Source organism: Phalaenopsis equestris, unplaced genomic scaffold (assembly GCF_001263595.1).
Source record: "Phalaenopsis equestris unplaced genomic scaffold, ASM126359v1 Scaffold234259, whole genome shotgun sequence".
NCBI lineage: Eukaryota > Viridiplantae > Streptophyta > Magnoliopsida > Asparagales > Orchidaceae > Phalaenopsis > Phalaenopsis equestris.
This window is the reverse complement of record NW_018252180.1, coordinates 206,459-229,253: the sequence shown is the minus strand read 5'-3', so window position 1 is coordinate 229,253 and position 22,795 is coordinate 206,459. Positions and strand designations below refer to the sequence as shown.

The following is a 22,795-nucleotide window of genomic DNA, read 5'->3' as shown; positions in this document are numbered from 1 at the left end:
TTTTGTTATAATATTTTATGATTTAAAGTATCTAATTTTTTACAATATAATAATTTTAATTATTATTAATAATTTGCTATAATTTATAATCTATTTGATTTGATTTTATTAATAATTTTTGTAGCTGCTCGAGACCATAGCGTGTGATCGCAAATGAGAAATTTGACACCATGAAGTGGGAAGATTTCAGTCGCTTCTAGGAATATATGACAAATTAGCGGGAAAGTAAAAAAAAAAATACATTTTGGGATAAAACAAATGGCGATTTCTTTTCTTAGATGGTGGGACTGGCAACTTAAATTTATTAGACAAGCTTCTTGAATAAATATTAGAGTAAAATAACTTTTTTGCAAAATCTGGTAAGTGCAAAAACCGTAAAGACTAACTGAGATGAAACGATTCATTAGTATGCATAGATTATAAAAGCCCAGACTCTCATCAATCGACAAAAATAGGATTCCAAGCAATAGATTGATCTCATGTCATTGTAATTAAGATATTGGTCAAAGAACGTTAGAATAGCATCGGTAACATTGTTATGACGATCCAAATAGAACAATCAAATTATGAAGCATGTACAAACAAATTCACAACAACAGACGAACAACGGTCTAATAACAGCGGACAAATGATGATTGCGTGGTAATAATTAGACCACAATTAAACAATATTATTTTCTTATGATAAGCATTAGCGTTGAACATAAGATAAAGAGTATAGAATTCTTCATACCTCCCAACTTTCTTCAATTTGAGATTAGGTTATCTTCATATAGAGGATAGAGGTCTACAATTTATAGAAGTGACATTTTAATAAATATATCCAAAATTCAAAGCACACCATTTAATACCTCAAGTTGATTCATTCAATTAGACCTTTTTTTTGTGCAATTTAATCTTAATAGACCGAATTAAGTGGTCTGAAACCGAAAAGATTACTCTCCTCAAGATGCTCTAATTATGAGAAAATAAAAATAAAAATCATTAAACATCAATTAATGCCATGAAATTTCCTACTATAGTTAAAATATTTAGTTTGGGTTATTTGAACTTGAATCTGATTAATTTTGGTGTTACTAAATTCACATTCAATTTAAAAATAATTTCACTAAAATCAGAATTCGAATAATCCTAAATTTAATGTCTCAAAATAGCAATTATACTCTTAACAAGCTTGTAATACGATTAAACAATGTTTAGCATCGAAATTTAGTCTCAAATAACCATTTTTAGCAAGAAATTAACTTCACATCAAAAGTTTCCTTGGAAAAAAAAAACTTCCAGCAAACATTTAGAACATTACCGTGAAAATAAAAAATTAGCATTAATTTATTAACGAACAACCGAATTTTACTTTTGACCTTAAATGAAAATAAGTGATTCAAGCATGAACTTAGAAGAAAAAATATTTGAGTCAACAAAATTAATATATATATATATATATATATCTGTGCGCGCGCGCGCAAGCTATGCCCTGTTGGTTGGCGGGGTTCTTTGTAAATCCCCTCAGGTCACGGGTTCGATCATCCGTGGCGCGGGGTTCTCAAATAATTAGACACATGGCGCAGACTCTCATCATGGGGCCTTGATGCGCATGAGAAATCGATATTTGGGTCTCTGCCAAAAACGATTTCCTTTCAAATATAGATATATATATATATATATATATAGACACACATACACACACTTAAGACCTAAACATGGTTTCATAGTTCTGGAAATAGGTAAGTTGGAACCAAGAAAAGGAAAGTTGCGTGCAGCCTTTCATAAAAATCAATTAAAAAAGTTCCCAGACATGGTTGTACAGGTTCATCTGGTACAATCTTCAAATTCAACATGGAAACATAAATATATTAAATCAGATAAGAAACCACAAACTACTGCATTCTCTGTTATGTACAACAATCCACTTCAAATCATATTCTAACGGATAATTTAATGCACTATTTAAACCAAGTGCCCTTACTAGGCCTTGTGGGACAAAAATAATGATGATTATTAACAGTGAAAAATAGCTTTACAGCCCTATAAACCAATTGGCAAAACATATTGGAGTGGTCATCAAGCATAAAGCCACGCAGGCAAGTAGATAAAACTAACAGGAAGCTCATATGAACGAATGAGATTAAAATACAGTAATAAATCTTCTAAATTCGGGCAAAAGTTGTACCTGAACACAAGGCAATATTTAAAGGAGATGAAATTTTTCTGCTTTAATTGTGCCTTTGCTCTTCCTTTTACCTCAGCTGTGTTGTATAATAGTTTTCATAATTTTTTATCAGATCGGCCAAGATTAAGGTTGAACCATTTCTTCTTGTTTGATTTGTCCTTCCCGTCCGAACTTCCATCCTCAGATTGGCTGTCAATACTGATGTCGTCCATGCAAGTTCTACTGCTACTGCTACCATTGATGGCCGTGCTGGAGTTGGTAACGGTGCGGACGGTGGTGAATGAGGAATGTATTTGGTCCCTCTGGTTGAGCAACTCATCGACCTATGTATAGTTCGGGCAATAAATTTTAATATAACTGATTAGAAAGTCAGGGATAAAGTTTGTACAATGACTCAAAATGAAATTGCTAAGAAAATAGTGAAATTAATTCAATTTCAAATTATTCAATACAGCACAAAAATAAACGAAAATTCATAGAAAAATTGTGTATATATGTACATGTAATTGTGTACTTTGTTCTTGCACGTCTTCCACTGTTCATTTAAATAATTGAATTGCGATAGACAACTTTTGCTTACTTTTGATATCTAGGGCTTTTAGCTCATTTAAATATTAATAATTGAATAAGAGTGGAAAATGTGGAATAATAAGCGCCATAATTTTTTTTTAGTTTATATGTACACATTTGAATGGGTGCTAACTAATTCGCGAATATCTCGAAACTTGTTTGAGATTTTAGGTTTGATCCAAGCCAACACCATAATAATTCTCACCTATGAAGCCCGGGCATAAAAACATGAACACAACATGATATGGTCACAATGACCCGACATAACTATGAAACGTAGGACATGACATGATATTGACACAAATTGTTAAACTTTAAGTACAAACCCCACAGGAAAAGAATTCAAAAATATGTAACCATTAACTATTTTAATCGGTACTAAAATAGTTAGGAAAAAAAAACTTAAACATGTCAAATTATGGAATCTAAAAATTATGAAGACATGATAGGACGTGCTTAAAGTCACAGCCAAAAACTCATGTTATTGAAGTCGACACCAATGAATCATATTGTCAGAAGTAAACTTGGTAGGCACGAAGTGTCAAAGACTGAAGCTCTAACTGAAGGCGGACAAAGTTTCTCCTGCTGCGAATGATTCCATATAAGAAATTGACAAAAATTATAATTTTTTCATCATAAAAATTACTATTTCCACCAGAAAAGAGGTGAAGATGGCTACAACCAAAAGTGAAACTAGTGGTTCAGTATTACACTATAAAGGGTTTTATTTCATACTGTCTCATGTCTCATCAAGTCTTCAGTGTATTCGGCCCAAGCAACCTGTGTAGCCAGTATCGAAATTCAACTTCACCCTTAAATGATTTTGAGACAACGATAGAAACATCAAACATGTGTCGAAGCATGTTGAAGCTACATCAATGTTTAACACGTGTCAGACAGAGACAAAAGTCATTTAGAAGTGTTTGTGCTTCCTATATACTAGATTCCATATATATATAATATTATATATATATATAACTTGGTAACAGGGAGACTATCATGAAGAATTTATTGTTCAAACTGACCAAAAAACTATCCAACAACCTTTAGGAAATGCAACTCGAATAGTGTTCAAGTCAATAGAATAATAATCATTCTTCAATCAACACTATGGCAAATTGAAATCTCTTATGTGACCCTCCAAATCTCAGCTCCCCAAAGTCCTGAAGGGCTAAGCACCACACTATCTTATCAGGCTCAAAATTTGTCAAATTGAATACTTACATTAGACCAATATAGAGCATATCAAGCGCATTGAAGAATGTACCGAGTCCTAGCCCAATGGTTCATACTCCATCAATTGACAAGCTAATAATTACATAGACTAATGCTAATTATTAGGGTATAACTAAGGAAAATCATCTATGTTATATAGGGATTAACTCTGACAAATATTAAATAGCTAATAATTGGGATAAATAATCATTTTAAGTGAGCATACAAAAAAATGATAGAACTTAATTAGTACTTAAATACGTCTCAATTAATTTTAAAGATAAATTAAATACTAATAGGGCTAATGAGTGATTAGCTGGAAATTAAGACACAACACATGCTAAGTAGTAATATACAAATCAATGAATTAACTAATTTTAATTAGTAATGCTAAATAAAGAATATTAAATTAAATTAAATTTTTTTTTTTTGCAAAGATGTCTCTTTTAATCACAACTAATTCACAAAAATGCTACTGCAGTTTTTACGACACTTCTAGCTCCCACATTAGTTTAAACAACAATTTTTTCTGCAGTGATTTTCCCAACAGAACTTCACATTACATGTCAGCTCAGCAAAGCACAGTAAGAATACAACATAATAATATAACAAAACACAAGATAGAATAACTAAATCAAGCCTTAGAATCTATTCAGAAATAAGACTTTTAGTCCAGTGAAATGAATAACGAGGTGAAAATGCAAATAAGAAGAAGCAATCGAGCCGAAGAATGTTTAAATTTAGTGTTATTATCTTTTGCTCAATCCAAATGCCAAATGCAACCTCAACGAATTTGGCATTTTACATAGTTTCAACTGAATAGAACACAATAATTTTTAGTATTAATTTTGTAAACTCAATGATCAAAAGTTCATAAAAAGGATGACTAAAATTTTCCCCTGAATGGATTATAAACGATACAGAGGTCATTAAAGTTGCCTCTAGTAAATTGAAGCGGTCATATGTTCAAGCAATGAAAACCACCTCTCCACAAGTGTGAGGGTAGGGGTAAAGATATTTGCCACAATTCCCCCCTAAATCGTACATTAGAGATTGTTTCAAAGACAAGATAAGCTAGAACATAAAGTATTTAAATGTTAGTTTAATCCTTCCCTTACTCTAACTTAGGGGTGTAAGTGAGTCAAGCTAATTCATGAGCTAGCTCGAGCTCGGATTGATGAGTGCCTCATGAACTAAGCTCGATGAGCTAACAAGCCAAGCTCAAGCCAGCCCGGAGTCACTCGTTAGCTCATGAGCCAGCTCGTTTAAGAAGATATTAATATAAATATACTCAAAATATATTAAATTACAAGACTTTAAATTTAAGGTATTAAAAATGTTAAAAATATAATAATATTCTATATTTTTTTAGGTGATTTTTATTATTTATCTCCTAATTGTTCATTCTATTTGTCATCATATTATAAAGCTAGCTTAAATTAATATTGTTTTCTCATTTTAAATTAAACAAGCTGGCTCGCAAGACGGCTCAAACTCGTGTTAGACTTAAGCTCGATCTCGAGCTCGAACTTGATAAAAAGATTCAAGCTCATGCTCAAATCAATGGTGGCTCGAGCTTGACTTGACTAGTTTACACCTCTAGTATAATTGGTAGAGCCCTCGTTCTTTTAATTCTACTTATATGAAAAAAATATACGCAATTTTTTAGCATGTTCATCTATGTTTATTACATATTTATGACCATTGGACACTTGAAAAAGATATTTTTGTCATGTTATGTAGGTTATAGAGATTGAGATATTTGGAGAAGGAAAAGAGGCGAATTGAGAAAATAAAGAGAGAAGTTGCACTTGCGCACCTACGCCCTAGCTAGAGCGCACCCACTTTAGGTTGTCGAAGGAGGCGAACCCGCGCCCAATCTATAAGCACGCCCAAAGCAGATCCGCATCCTAGATATCCGCAAGACAAGGGGGGTGGAAAATTGCACCAAAACCAAGGCGCGCACCACCCATGACACGCAAATAGTTCAAGCGATAGAACACCCGCGCCATCTTCTCCATTCGATAGCGCAATCGCGCTATTCGTTCAACGCACCTGTGGTGTCCCAATCCAGGCATAGCACACCCGTGCCAAGCACGGGCGTAGTTGCATCGAGTTCACAGATTGTAATTTTGGGAAGATTTCTTGCCTTTGGAGAAGCATTCACTATAAATAGATGCTCTCAATCAGTGGAAGACCTCTTTGGAAGGTTGGAGGCTAGGTTCTTTTGAAAAGGATAGTTTTTTTAGTTCCCCATAGATTTTCACTCTTCCTCCTCAAAGGAAGAAAGCTCTTAGAGTGATTTCTTTGAATTTTCTTGTTGCTTTTTAGAGCGATTTGTAAGAGAGGGATGGAAGCTATTGTGCGAGAAATTATTCTTGGATCATGCTCATTGTATGACAAGGATCATTGTTGTGGAGGTGAGGAAAAATTAGTTGTATGTTTTTCTTTCATCTATGTATGGGTTTTCTATTTGTTTCAATGACTTGTTTTTGGTTTTTCGCTCTCATGTCTCGTAGCTAAGTTTCCTTCTTGCTTCTGTGATATAAGGATAAGTGTTTTTTGTGTTTTTCCTGCATGTGATTTTCCCGTATCATTTTCTGAACTTTTCATGTATCTAAGTTGTTAACTTTTTGAATGTCATTTACTCATAATCTGGCCAATTAAAATGTTAAAACAAATTGTAATCTAGGACTTCTATCAGTTGTCTGGTGGAACGAATAAGTTACCTCATAAAAAATGTAATGAACTAGGTTGCCATTATGGTCTCCAATTAGATAGGGGATTTGAAAAATTCTGGAAAACGTTGCAGCAATAAGAGAAACTTAACCGTAATATAGTATCTAATTCATCATTTGACCTAGTCATAGGTAAGAAGAACTGGTATTCCTAATTGACAACTATCACGTAGGGAAACACTAAGAAAATCACTAAAACACACTACAACTGTATCACAAAAGCACAAGCCTCTTAAGCTCTAAGAACACTGCAACTTAGTGCCTCTAGTGTTTCTTGGTCTTGATTTGTTTTCTTTTCTGATTTATTTAGAGTATCAAGGTTTGAACCATGCAATTGCAATCATGTCAAACTAGATTTAGTAGGTTAGTGAACTAAAGGTTCACCTGTCAAGATTGATCTTAACCCTTTCCTCGTGAGATCGATATGCAGACTCATAAAATCACATATTACTTGATATGTATACTTGTATTTTTGGTCATTTGCCTCTCAATAACTTTTCGGCCATCATGTTTTTGACGTCGTTGCCCGAAAAAGGTGTTAAGAAATATGTTGACTTTAGGAAAATTGTAGTTGAACCGCCTAGAATCTAGATTTGATAATTTATGTTTTCCATTTTTTTTCTTGTTTATTGTGTTACATTTGTATTATTGCTTTGCCAATTTCATTGCAAGCGCTGAAAAGCCTAAAAGTTAAAAAGCCAAAAAATAAGAATAAGCAAAAGATTTATTTTCTATTATTTATTTCCAGTTGAAAAGACGTGTGTGTGTGTGGGTGCGTTTTGGAATGTTGTTGTGTCTGCATTTAGATTAGGATCATTTATTCACTTGTTTTAGTGTATGCATAGGACTGCTAAAGTCGACCTTCAATCATTTGAATCTGAGATTGAGCGGACCTTTAGACGACTTAAGGGAGCACAATCAATAATCAAGACATCCTTAGCAATGGCTAGCCTGAAACCACTTAGGGAGTATGTCAAATAATCAGTAGAGGAGATTCACGTGAGCATAAACTACCCAACTATAGAAGCCAACACCTTTGAGCTTAGACCAGCCATAATTTAAATCACACAAACCAATCAGTTTGGGAGATTGCCCACAGAGGATCCTAACATTCACTTTTTAGAACTGTGTTATATTCAAGATATAATGGTGTCCCCAGCAATGTCATCAGACTAAGGTTTTTCCCTTTCTCTTTGAATGACAAAACCAAGGTGTGGTTGAACTCCCAGGCCACAAGATCCAATACCACTCAGAATGATCTTGCACAAAAGTTCCTAACCAAATGTTCACCCATCTAAGACCGTCAAACTTAGGAATGATATCACCTCATTCACCTAGAAAGATGGGGAATCAATTTATAAAGCTTGAGAGAGATTTAAAAAGTTATTTAGGAGGTGCCCACACCATGCTTTACCCAAATGAGTGATTATCCAAACGTTTTTATAATAAAGTTGGTAGGTTTATTTCTATTATAGATGCTAAAGCTGGTGGATGCTGATGCCCAAAACCTGAGGCATATAATTTGATAGAAGAAATGATAACAAGAAACTTTCAATGACCTCCGAGAGAGTCATGCCCCAGGAAGTAGCTAGTGTGCATGATGCTGACATTTTTTTATAGCCGCCCAAATAGCTATCATTTCTAGAAAGATAGTTTTGGGGTAAACTCTCTGCATGAATCACTCCCAAGTAAGTAATGATGTATGAACCAGTAGAAGATGCTAGCATATGTCGGTTTTAGAGATTATAAATGTCATAGAAAACCAAACCCACAACCCTTACTCTAATTCATATAACCCAGGATGGAAGAGCCATCCCAATTTTCAGTGGAATAATAACAATAAGGTGGTAGGAAACAAACAGTGGGGGAACAATCAAGAGAACCCCATAGGTAGTTGAAGCAATCATCCTCGAAACCAAACCAGCCTCTTGGACTCACTCAAAACACCCAGTTTAAGGATGCGAGACCATCTTTGGAAGAGATTGTGTTACAATTGGGAAACCAAATATAGTCAAGTTGGAGTCATTCAAAATATTAAAAATCAAATAGAACATCTGGAAAATTTGACTAGCAATAGACCCTAAGAGACGCTCCTTAGTAACACTAAAGTGAATCCAAAGGAGCAAAACGTCGAGCAGTGTAAGGCCATTGGAGAATGAGAACCATATGCGGGAGGGAAAAAGTGTTAAGACAGACTTAAGAAAAATCTACCTCATCTCTTAGTATAGGACATGACAGACCAACCACCCTTCCTTCAAAGTCTCCAGAGACCCATGACTGATTAACAGATGTTTGAGGCTTTAGAAGTTATCAATAAACTCACTATCAACGTACCTTATGCTAAAGCTCTAGAATGGAGGTCAAGTTATGTGGAATCTATCAAATATGTCTTTGATAAGAAGGCTAAGTAAGAGACGGAGAAACAATTGCCTTGATAGAGGAGTGTAGTACCATTCTGTAGAGAAAGTTGCCTACCAACCGAAGACTCTGGTAGCTTCCCCTTATGCCATAGAAAATAAGTATGTAGGGAAAAACTTTTGTGGCTTGGGAACCAGCATAAATCTCATATTGTTGCCCAATTTCAAAAGACTAGGATTAGGAGATATCCAGCCCACCACCCTAACTCTTCTGTTAAAAGACCGATCTTTGACCTTCCCGAAAAGAATCATAGAGGATGTATTCGTTAATGTGGACAAATTCAAACTCACAACCAATTTTGCAATTCTCGACATGGAGGAGAAGAAAATACCCATAATTTTTGGGGAACCATTCTTAGCCACATGAGGGGGCAGTAATTGAAGTTCAGAAGGAAAAAATGACTATAAGAGGGAATGATCATGAGTTTACATTTGAAGTGCTAAAATCAATAAAATTTCCCCAAGCCTCTAAGATAGCTCAAGGCACTTGTGTAGAAGTGATGGCAAAGGAAGTAGATAGCCAATCTTTTGAGTCAAATGAATTGGACACCGAAAAGAAAGCCATTGTGGATAAATTTTGTTGGAAGATATTGAGAAAAAATCTGCTCTTTGTTTAACAATAACCTCTAGAGAAGTTAGGGAGAGAGTTAAGCCTGTAGATCCACCCATAGGAGGAGCTACAGTGAGAAGGTTAGAGATTTTCCATGAGCAAAGAAGATGTGAATTTGTAGGAGGCTATTCTGATGCACCACCCACAAGTGCGGAAGAGTCTAGAGTTAGAGGGAATTTGGACAATTTAGGCAATTCCCCTAGACTGTGGAAAATTGGGACTATTGATCATGGACCATTGAAAATGACAATTTGATCCTTGAGAACCCTTTTAGATTTGAGTAGATCAGGCACGGTCTGATTGAGGATGTTAAACCAAGCGGTACCTTGGGAGACAACCTAAGCGCTATCCTAGGATTTGCTTTGAGTTCGATTGATTTGTCTGTGCTTGTTTTTTGTCTTTCTTATTGTGTTTTGGTGTGTTAGGACTCTATCTGGAGTATTCGGTCTCTATCGATGGAGTAAGAACGTCGAAAAATGGAGAAAATAAAAAATTCAGGTCGGACGCGCCTGGCTGATGTCGTATTATTGGTAGTGCACCCGCGTTAATAGTTAATGTAGGGTACATCAACGCTGGTTAGCACCCCAAGGACAACCTTCAACGCATCTACGCCTATCCTGCACACCTTGCAGCAAGACAGAGCAAGCGGCATACCCACGCCCGCTCAAGGCACACTCACGCCATTCTAGCCAATCCAACGCACCCTCACCTGCAACGCCACACACTCGCGCTAAGCGTGGTAGGTTTTGGCACATCCGCGCGACGAACATGGGACTTGGCTCCCCAATGCACTTGTATTGTGGCTAACAAAGCACCTGAGCTGTGTCGATGGCTCACCCGCACGCGTCACCTTAAATCGATGCATGCACCACTATTAATCACTTTTTATTAATTCCTCTACTTTGCATCATCTTTCCTACAGACACTCTCGCCCTTAGTTGACATTGGAGCTCCGAACACCACAAATAGAAGCCAACACAATGCTCCTTGCGACAAGAGAAGAGCTTGGAATATTCGACGTCCGTAGGAGGTAGACGACATAAATTTCTCGGGTTTTCTCACATTCTTGAACATCTACTCCTTATTTTTAATCTTTAGGAAATAGCACCAAAGACTAAAAGTATGAAGGCGATCACCTTTGATAATAGAAAATTCTTTAGCTTAAATGCTTCAAATTATCACAACGATTTACTTGCATTGAAGAAGTTGATCCCTCAATGGATCTTCCTTGAACCCGGAGGTCAGGTTGAGGGCCAAATCGTCAATCGGAAGTGGGAGCAGTTCTGTTGGTCCATTTTTATCATCATACTCTCTTGTTCATGAGTTCTTCGTGAATGCAAAAGAACCTATGAATGACAAGGTCTTCGAGCGAGGAAAATGGGTTGACTATGACACCACTACTATAAATTCCCTCTTAGATCTAACTTACAATCCTAAATACCAATTTTCCAACCACTTAGCTCCTGATTACGAGAAAATAATCAATTCTCTCAAATCACACTGCCCAGTGGCATGTGAGATATGGGAAAATTGTGAATTTCCCAAAGGCATCAATGATATTGGATTCCAAGTTCTAGCATTATTTCATCTATGTCAGGATGATGTCTATGAAAAATTTGACTGAAGTAATGAAGGATCGAGCTGCATTGAATTTTTGCATTCAGACCGGCAAGTTGATTGATTTCGGCGTGGTATTGGCTCTCTCCTTGGGACACATCGTCAGTGGAGGTACCACTGTGAGGCTGGGTAACCCAGATCCGGTTACCACACAGTGTGCCTACGTTGGGATAATTGGGGAGAGGTGGGAGGAGCAACTTAGTCTTTCCAAGTCGAAGCGTCTAGAGACTCTCTACAGACATTGGGGTCATGTAATAAGAGATGCATGATCTCTATGAGAGCTCGCACTTTTATGCTGAGCAGCACCGACAACAGTACAACTACATGAACCAGTATTTTGTTGTTAAGCAGGAGCTATATCAACGCAAGGGGAGGAACACCAGCTCAGATAAAATCACTTTCCCGAGGCCTCTTTTGTTCTGGATATTTACCAGCGATATTGCGTCGAAAAAGGCAAATGACTTGTCTCCATAACTTCAATTATTAATCGTCCAGTTCACCTAATCTTAGACGTAAGAATCTTGCTTTTAAATAATAACACTTAATCTTCAAAATTTCTCTTTAATTTATGAACACTGTCATTGTTAGGTCTTAAGTCTCAGATAAGAAAAGTAGAGGGTTTTTTTAGGTAGTTGACAACCGGCATAAATTTTTTTTGTCAAAAATCATGACATGAATCCTCTAAATCATTTTGTAAATGCTAGGGTGTCCCCTAGAAGTACCCCATTCTATGACCTGAATACAGTCAAAAAAGTGCAAGAGTCGCTGCACTGACACTCAAGAATAGTGTCAAATAAGCAAGAGTTATCATATTATGGAAGGATACTGGTAAAATAGTTAATCCATGAAACTAAGATTAGAATATGATTTTGGAATATATGTACTCTCAAAGATAAATTAATGGAATTAATAAATATTGTGATTCATAGGAAGATAAATATCTTGAGTAATTAAAAAGCTAAATGGGTTGAAGAAAAGGCCAATGAGATTGATAATTTAGGTTATAAATTTGTGAATTCTAATAAGCAATAGAAATGGTATAGGTGTAATTATAGATAAGAGTTTGAAAAATAATGTTGTAAAAAAAAATAGAATTGGAGAAAGAATTATAACCTTAAAGATTATTATTGATTCTAAGATTTTTAATGTTATAAGTGTTTATGCTCCTCAAGTAGGTTTAGATATAGGTTCAAAAGAAAATTTTTGAGATTATTTAAAAGAATTAATACAATATTTGAAAATTTTAGCAAACAATTTTATTAGATTCAATTTTTTTTTAACATCTTAATGGCTATTTCTGATTTGGATTAAAACTTAAGTCTCTCGAATAGCACATTGTCACAATCCTATTTAAGAGCTCAGAATTATTAAGGTGGGAACAAACAGTTAGACAATAGTTTTGTATCTGTCTAACGACTATAACAATTTAAAACATTCACCCAAATACTAAAGAGCCACTAAACCAAAAATTAAAAACGAAAACAACCTAGATGGAACAATAATTTAAAACAAAATTTGACACAAGATAAGATATTTACAAGATATTTATTTTCATTTGCTCTCTTTCTTATATAAATATACTCATTTATGTCAGTCATTTTAATGTAATTGGAGTGTTTATTGAAATAAAAAACTAAAATAATAGGTCAAATTATACATCAATTCAATGAATAACTGCTTTAATACTATATTAAATTTATATGTAAATGCTCTAACATGAATGCTGAAAGTAAATGATGACTAACATTATTAATTGATTTTATAAAGATATTAAGTTTTTGCATTTTCTTAACTAGAATCTTTTAAATATTTTCATTTTCTTTTATTTTGGAAGTCATCTTTGGAGAACCATCTCAAAATTTTTATCAATTAAAGTACAATATTTTTATTTCTCATTCCAGGTCTTCTTCATTTATAGTTTCATGCATAAGTGTAATAGTTTTCCCAACTAGTACTATAAGGGGGACTATAATTGATTTAAGCAAACATTTTGATTGGTTTTCATCTTATAAAGTTAACTTATAATGACATGTTTTTTACTTTATTTTCCTTTAACTTGATTCTTCACTTCAATCCTTATTTAATCTGCAATTAAACATGACATTTAGCTTATAAGAATCTTCTCGATCAAAGAATTCAACTACTAAGAAGGTCAGATCCAATAGCTTTGAGAGTCAAACAAATATTAAGTGTGAAAATGATAAAATTTTCATAAGGTCAATCATCTAACAAAATCCAAAATTTTTCTTATGTCTTCAATTAGAACACATAATGAAGAATTGCCCGAATCTTAGCCAGAGAACTTAAGTGAAAATCAGAGTTAGTACTACAGTATCACAGAGGAGGTTTGGTAGTTAGAGGGATAAGTGCCCTATCAAAATTAGAGTCAACGGAATGTTCAACTCAAGGTGTATGAATTACTATAACAAATAGATAAGAACTTATCTGAAGTAATCACAGATATATTTTACATTTCAAAATTTTTAATTAATTGAAGTTTTAATATATAATAATGTATATTGCATTTTCATTTTAATATATCATAAGCATAATTTCAGTTTAAATAATTCAGTCTTAGGTATTCATGCATCTTTAATTCATTATAAGTACTAAAGAACCATGAAAGAAATTATCTCACACATGACTTAGAATTGACAGTAGTTGTGTTTTCTTTCAAAATTTGAATGCATTACTTACAGGAGATAGATGTGAAGTTCTTAATAATCACCAAAGTTAAAAATATATATTTACTAAAAATATTTAATATGAGATGGAGATGATGACTAAAATTTATTAAAAACTGTGACTAAGATATACAATAACATCCAAAAACGCCAAATATTGTTGGAAATGCATTAAACAGAAAATCTTCAAACAATTTAAATTGTTTGATTACTTGGTAAAAATAGTTAATTAAGAATGTGGAAAGACTAAAACTATGAGGGATTGATTGCAGAGATGAGAATGTTATTCAATTGAATCAATGGACATATTAGTCTACTTTAAAAGGCAGAATTCGAGATTCATTGGTCAACTATATTAATATTTAGAAAATCTTAAATCAAATCAGGCTAGGTAGTTCAGAGGAATACATGATAGATGAAAATCAATTACAAAAAATATTAGGGCAGAATTTATGTTTCAAATATTGATATTTTGATAAAGAAATTCGAGAAGCACATTTAGCAGGTTATACAGTACATTTCGTAAGCAATAAAAAGTATCTAGAAAAAAAAAATATATTTTTGGTGTCCAGGACCAAAAACAATTGTTACATAATTGTAACTAAATGCCATACATGTCAATTAGTTAAAGCAAAACATTAAAGATTGGGTGATCAGTTACAAGCATTGCATATTAGAGTAAAAAATGGAGAGAACAATAAATTTTATGACTTTTTTGCTTAGATCAAAACAAGGACATAATGTTGCATGCATTGTTTAAAATTGTACAATATATGGCAAGCCGTGATGCCTTTTACAAAGAAACCGAATGAAAGTTATGCCTCATTATCCAAAGATAAGGTGTACACCCTAACCAAAGTGAGGCACATCTCTCCTAAAAAATGCCTCCAACTTTTTAGGCTATATGTAATTTTTTTAACAAAATTAAAAGCAATATCAATTTACCTCACTTATCAACCTTCACATCTAACACAATAAAAATTAAATTAAATTAAAATATATCAATAAAAAAATTATGTAATTGAAATTCTAACTATCAATATAGTTATTATTTCAATTTAAATTTTATTAATGAATATTTATTAAAAAGTAGAAGATAACTGAGATTAAAGATAATGAGGAATGTGAGAATATAAAAACGACTAAGAATAAAGCATAAGATAAATAATTATAATGTTGAAGATTTTAATGAAAATCGATTAAATGATGAGAATAATAGCAGCTTTTAAATTTATAAATTCAAATGTTGATGACTTACTACATTCTTATTTAAGTGATGGGGGTAGCATGAGTGGGAGAGAAAAATTTATGTTAAATATAATTTAATTGCTATGTTTTAATGTTTTAATATTTTATTTCAATATCTTAACTTCAATAATTTAATATTTGTATAATCTATTCTATTTCATAATTTGATGTTAGGATATTGACATGTTATTTCTAATTATGTGCACTTTATTACTTTTTTAAGTCAGAATATTGTTTTATTGCTTTAAATATGTTAATAAGTTAGAATATTAATGTGTTATTTCTTACTTCATATTTTATAGTTTATATAATATTTATTAATTTACGCAATTTTTTTAAATTTGAGGCTTATGTTTTGCCTCATGAATAAAAAATGCCTCATTACTCAATTAAGCAATTATAAATCTTGGAACTATATGGATCATTATAAATAGATTGACTAAGTTTGTTTGCGCATTTATTGTCAATTACATAGACATATCATGTTAAAAACTTAGCAAAACTATATATGGATGAGATTATACAACCGCACAGGGTACCAAAACTCATAATTTTAGATAGAGAATGAAAATTTATAGCCACGCTATAGAAAAAAATTTAGGAAGCTTTGGGCACAAGATTGGGTTTCAGTATAACATTCACCCTCAGATAGATAGTCAATCAAAAAAGACAACTAAAGTTCTAGAGTATATATAATATTTATATAATTTTGATTTTGGACGAGAATGGGTGTTGCATATACCTTTAATAGAATTTAAATATAATGATAATTTTCAGACAATCACTGGAATGGCTTCATATGAAGCTCTTTATGGAAGAAAATGCAAAACATTGTTGTGTTGGTTTGAAACAAGAAAAAAAAAAAATATTTATGCAGAGTTAGTAGATGATGCTATCAAAAAAATCTGGCTTATCAAATATAAATTAAAAGTTATATTTTCTATTTAGGTGGAGAATGAGAGTCACATATGTCATTAATAGATTTTATATATAATAATAGTTTTCAAGCAAGCATTGGAACGACTCCAAATAAAGCTCATTATGGAAGAAAATGCATCACCGTTTTGTTAGGTTTAAACAGGAGAAAGAAATTAATGTTACAGAATTATTAGATGATGTTACTAAGAAAATCAAACTGAATGGATATAGATTGAAAGCTGTTCAAGATAGACAATTAAAAAATTATGATACTAGCCACAGAATAGTGAAATTTGATGTTAGAAAGTATATTTTTATCAAAATCAATCTAATGAAGGGTGTGCAATGTATTTTAATGATAGAAAATTTGAATCCTCGACATACACAATCATATGTAATTGTTGAAAATTTAAAAAATGTAGCTTATAGATTGGCTCTACCAACACACAAGCAAAAGTACAATAAGTATTTTATGTCTCTATACTTCGAAAGAGCATTGATGATGAATCCAGTGAAGTTATTGAGGACTCAATTGATATACAAACTGATTGACCTATATAGAAGAACCGGTTAGGGATTTTTTATTTATTCAAAAATAATTCTTTTCATTGAAAATTATCAAATATTAATATTAACTTTTACTAAATAATGTTATAAATTGAAGAGTAGAGAATGAAATCATTGACTTGGAAGAGGAAAAATAAAGCAATTGAGATGCGTCTTTTAAATTGTAATTCTTATAGTTTTATAAGAAATCAAACTTAGAGTAATTCATTTTTCAGGACCTTGATTACAGAATAATAATAGATTTGGTAGAATTGACCTGAGATAGAACAACTAAAAATAATTTTTAATTGTGCAAGGAAAAAAAAAGCAGAAGACCAAGGTATGAAACAAATTAAAGAGAAATTTTAAAGATTAAGCGTTATTATTTAGAAACAATATCCTTAGTTTTATGATTCTGTGAAAAGAAAAATGGTTAATAATGAAATTATGGAGATAAAAAATGCTCGTGAAAAATATTGGCATAATTATCAAGATATAAAAATTATGTTATCAAGTTTGTTAATGATCATGTAAGACTAAATTCTTAAAATTTTATTTTACAAGAATAGATTAATTAAATAAAAGTAAAAATAATTAAAAATTATTAAATTATAATACATTAATTATATGCTAAATACCATATTTAATTATAGATTAAAGAAGGATTCAAGTGAAGAAGCAAGTTAAAAAAAAGAGAGTCAAATTAACTTAATAAGGTAGCAGTTAGGTGAGTAATTACTTTATACCTGTACTAAATTTTTTATATTTAAATTATATTCATGTTTCCAAGGATTTATGTCATGACAGAATAGATAAATTAAATGATCGTTCAATATTTTTGAATGATTTTAGACATTGCACTTCCACTAAAAGTTTAATACATATTTCAATTGATTAGAAGAGAAAAAATCAAGATCAACCGAAATCACTGTTTAAGTCAAGTATAGGAATCGCCCTTTTTTGGTTCTAGCTCAGGGCACTATTGTACATGTGGGATAAAATGAAAATGGAAAAGGTATAGAAGGTGAAATGGAAAATGGCGTACTTTAATTGGTATAAATTTTTAAATGATAATTCTAGGATAACTGCTCAAGTGAAATACAAATGAAAATATTTATAAGATCCTGGTTAAGGAAAAATAATAAATGTTTAAAATCTTACAAATAATGTTAATCATCATTTTCATTCAACATTCATTTTAGAGCATTTGCATATAAATTTATAAAAGAGTAGAGCTATAAGTATTCACTATGTTATTGTAAAACTTAACTTATAGTTTAACTATTTATTTTTTTAAAAAAAAACATTACATTAAAATGAGTGATAGGAGACATAATATTTATAGAATAATAAGAGCAAATGAAATTGGGTATTTTGAAATCGTTTTAAAATGTGTTAAGTTTATTTTTATTTGTTGCAGGTAAATTATTTTTATTGTTAAGTTTGGAAGATGTACTAGATATTTTATGATTTAGTGACTCCTTAGTACTTCTTGATTATTTTAATTTTTTGTGATTTTTAAACAGATATGACACTACCATCCGACTATTTATTCTTGTCTTAGCTCCAGACCAAGTCATGACAGAAATTGAGGTGTGAGGATCGAAGGCATAGAAATATCAAAAGTTTGAGCTGCAAACATTGGATCTTCCTAGATGGTTGAGACCAAGCACTTGATTTTGCTCAAGGAAGATGTGAAGATCCTGCTAAGGCAGGCTTGTAAGAGACTTTGGCATCATAAGGAGGGGATTAAACGGGGCTCCATTTCACTCGCATTCCTTTGACATGTTACCTTCGATTAGAGTTTGGTAAATGTCAGAACCAATTTATACTAAAACGACTTTGACATAATTTGGAAGTGTTGAGCATGTTTCAGAGTATGCCGTACTTATGTCTATGTCTAACATGGACACAAAGGTATTTAAAGTGTCAATGCTTCGTAGCAGATATCCATTTTCCATTTCACAAATGAAAACTCATGAATCCATCTATAAGTTTTTACCCAATTTATTTTTGAACCAAACTTAAATTTGTCTACTGCAATTAACCAACTTTTAGCCTCGAATTATTCTTTTTTCAATCAAAAGATTGAAACATGAGCAAGTTTAGTTAAAGGTTAAATTAGTTTTAAAAAAATTGAAATCTTTTAAGACATTTATATTAGTGAAACAAATAAAAAAAAATTTAAAAAAAAACTTACTGCTTGCTTTTCTAGGCTATATCTATTCGTCACTTCCTGAAACCGTGCCAAAGCCTGCAAATGAATTCGTTAGAAAGAAAAAGTTCTTATAAGATCAATTCAAATTGAGGTAATTCACTTTTCTGTATTCTGTTTCAAACTGTCGCAGGTCATTTCTCTTTGCTAAAATTTGTGCCTCAATCTCCATAAGCATCCGAGTGGAATCTTTATAAGAACTTGCGCTCATTGCCTCTATTGCATAAGTAGCAGGCTTAAAAAAATTGTCACCTAAGAAAACAGAATAAAAGGCCAGCAAAATTAGACAAAAAACTGTTTACTTAATCGAAAAGCCTAAAAGAAAAAGTAACATCATTAGAGCTGACCCCAAAATAGTTGGGATAAGGCTAATGATGATGATTATTAGTGCTGACCATAAACTGCAAAAATATGGGTGCCAGGTTTTAGTTCAGAAACTTCGCATGGCTGGAGACCTTCCAACCTTTTGAAAAACGCAGCATCTGGATCTTTCGCCATAGCTAACTGTAAATCCGAATTCTAAACTCATAAAAACCTCAAAACAAAATCCATGATTATTCCTATGGTACAGTATCACAAACCGCATTCACTGCAGAGTCCATGCGGTACACCTGGAAATGTAAAAAGTACATCCCTGCTGAAGTAAACTTGCCAGTCTTTTCACAGTCTTCCTGCAATCAGTACTAATACCAAGTCATTTAATGATCTTCTCTTGCAACTCACCAGTAAAGTGATAGAACAAGAGGCCACTTTAAAGATGAGGGAAAATTATATACGTAGCACACAATTTTTATGTATTTACATATCTAACACCTAAAATTTCATATTTAGGCACATTAGGACTTTGGAGCTTTAAGCAAGTGCATGAAAAGTTAGATTTCACTTTTAAAAAGAGGTAATAGTCATTTTTCTATGTGATATTAAAGATTTGATTTCTATGTGTAAATATGAAAGTTTGCGTGATAAGTAAAAATTGTCTACTATGCATGTAAATGCCCCAAAGAAATAATGAGAATTGTTTACTTTAACCTCGTAAAACCCATCCAAGCAGCAAAATAGAAAAGATGAGTAGAATATATGAAACAATAAAATCCTACAGTGCAACCTTCTTATGCAGTCACAAAAATTAAATAAGCAAAAAAAAAAGACACAAGAATCCACCATAGTCACCTGTAATGCTAAGCCATAACCACCATTTGTCTCTTGTTCGAAGTACAGAAGCTTTACGAATAACAAACCAGGTCAGTAAATCTAATAATTGAAAGCACAAATTAGTAGAACAAAAAGAACAATTAATGGCAAAGCAATAGACAATAGTGAAATTATTGCTAAATGTTGGTTAAAGTAGAAATTAATTCAGGAATTATCATACTTTAAATTTACTTTGCGCAGAAGATGAAACTCTGATTACTATCCCTGACTGTGCTTGCTGCTCGTTAATAGTAACACCAAAAAACTGGGCAGATTGTTTGTCGACCTGTAAGAAGGTAGGTGGTTGAAAGAAGAAAAAAGACATAGAAATTCAATGAAAAAGAAAAAAAAATGTTCAAAACACCTTTCCACTAAATGATGTCCCAAGAGGAAGAGGTCTAACAGTAACAGTTCCATTTAAAGCTTCTTCAAGTACAGCCGCAGAGACTGATGTCTTTATAGGAACACCCAGTTTACTGCATATTTTAAGAGCAATATATAAGCATCCAAATCCCCGGATTTGTAATGAGAAAAACAAATAAGATGGCATGGCTATCCCAACTATTTAAAAGTGTATAGTGAATCCTGCTCTAGCCATTCCCTTCATTAAATTTTGAAAAAAAATGGAGTATAACAATCAATTCCATTTTCTGAAATCAAATTAAAATCTTAGAGGTCACCTGAATAATGCTGCAAACATTGTGTTGACAGTTCCAAGATTTGATAGATCAATCTCCATATCCATAGCATCGTGTTCTAAAGCCTATGAAAATGACTTAAAAAATTCAGCTAAATACAGAAATGAAGAATTGTAGTGAAAGCAAAAGCTAGAACCATCAAATACAAAACATTTTGCATGGCTGGTACGCTAGATATGACCAAATTTCGAGAAATATAGCAGTTAGACTCATCATGCAAGAAGTTGCTCATTAAGATGCAAAATGAGGAAGTATTACATATCATTCTTATCATCCATTTATAGATAGATACAATCCGCATGATCATCATTTAAATTTAGAAAGAGTTTAAACTTCAATTCATTGTGCAAATATGGAAAGAAATCTTGCTCCCCTAAGGAAAAATTAACACGATCATCTTCAATCAAGGGTGGAACAAATAACTAAGAAATTGATAATCTCAAGCAATAAGATAAAATGACTGCCTCCATATAATCACGGTTAAATTTTACATATTTGGAGGCATGCTTGGAGAATTCCATCTAAACAACTTTTGCTCTCTACCTTCCATCAAAACTAGAATGCAAAGTAAGTTCTCGATACTTTAAAATTGAAGACGTGGGTCGTCCTCAAACGAAAGCGGGATCATGTCCCACACTCAAACAATTCTATGCGACCCGCTGCTTCGCCTAGACCGGACCAGTCAAGATTTGCTCCCTTCCGAGGAGTTGATCGGTCTTCTTCATGCTTGGACAATTCCATCTCAACAACTTTTTCTCTCTACCTTCCATCAAAACTAGGATGCAAAATAAGTTCTGGATACTATAAAATTGAAGATTGACGTGGGTCGTCCTTAAATGAAAGTGGGATTGTATCCCGCAATCGAACAATTCTATGCGACCCGTTGTTTCGCCTAGACCGGACCAGTCAAGGTTTGCTCCCTTCCAAAGGGTTGATCGTTCTTCTTGGGTCACTCCTAGTTATCCTTTTATTATATATTTATATTCCTAATGTTTTAGGTTCAGTCTTTTTTTGTGTTTTGTGTGGGGAGAGCCGCCAACGTCTCTTCTTCCATTCGAGGGTTTTATCTTAAGGTTCCGGGTGGTGCTTCGGCTATATCTTAGTTTCCATGTGGTGCTTACCCTTCCCCAACTCCTCTACATCCCTCCCACTTTGCTGCCATGCAGCACTCCTCGCTGCAGCCACCCCAACAACAGCCCTTCTGTAGTTTTCCAGCAGTTCCTTGCAGTCCAGTCCTTTTTCATCACTGCCCCCGCTCAGGACAGCCTTTCTTTTGCTGTCCACCAGTCCGCCGCATCCCTCATCACCGTTACAGCCCTCCATCGTTGCTTTCATTTTCGCTCCAGCCCACTCTTTTCGCTGCCTCGCTACTCCAGCCCTCCATCTTCACTATCGTTACTGCTCCAGCCCTCCCGTTTGCTGCCATGATCCTGAATAGCTGTCATGTCAATATCTGTCATGTACCCGAGAAGCCATTGTCTTATTGTTATCAGCTTGCCAACGACCTCATCCACCATCCCACCACCTTCCAAACCCTCGTAGATCACCACCACCGCCCTAAGATCCACCCTAGTTTGAGTTGATATTGTCATTTGTCTCTTTTCAGATTTTCGTGCGTGTTGTTATATTTTCCCTTTCAAGTGTGTGGTGGAAACCACTTATTTGCTCCCAGTAAAAATATATTCTTTTGTTTATTGGGTTTTGGGTTAAATCTGGTATCATTTGGTATCAAAGCTAAACTAACCTAAGTCTTAAAAATGTATGTATGTGTATGTATATACACACACACACACATATATACATACATATCTACACACACACACACATACACACACACATATATATATTAATAGAAAATTTTATTGAATTGGGACTCCTGGTTTAGAAATTTAGTTTGAAGGGAAATAGGAGTAAATGAAGAGCACAAACTAAGAAATGAGATTGACCAGAGTAAAATTC

General features: G+C 33.2%; 1 protein-coding gene across 2 annotated transcripts in view; it reads right to left on the bottom strand.

Annotated features, from left to right (window-relative positions):
- Window positions 1-1,823: 1,823 nt before the first annotated feature.
- LOC110038890 (chaperone protein dnaJ 15) overlaps window positions 1,824-22,795 on the bottom strand; it is a 44,104-nt gene continuing 23,132 nt past the window's right edge. For both annotated transcript variants that reach the window (XM_020743808.1, XM_020743809.1), the window contains exons 4-12: window positions 20,819-20,901; window positions 20,503-20,614; window positions 20,320-20,424; window positions 20,118-20,168; window positions 19,529-19,618; window positions 19,343-19,451; window positions 19,051-19,199; window positions 18,933-18,986; window positions 1,824-2,492 (exon numbers count right to left, since the gene is read on the bottom strand). In XM_020743808.1, coding sequence (XP_020599467.1) covers window positions 2,265-2,492; window positions 18,933-18,986; window positions 19,051-19,199; window positions 19,343-19,451; window positions 19,529-19,618; window positions 20,118-20,168; window positions 20,320-20,424; window positions 20,503-20,614; window positions 20,819-20,901 — 981 coding nt within the window. In that variant the 3' untranslated portion in view covers window positions 1,824-2,264. The remainder of the gene's footprint in view (window positions 2,493-18,932; window positions 18,987-19,050; window positions 19,200-19,342; window positions 19,452-19,528; window positions 19,619-20,117; window positions 20,169-20,319; window positions 20,425-20,502; window positions 20,615-20,818; window positions 20,902-22,795) is intronic.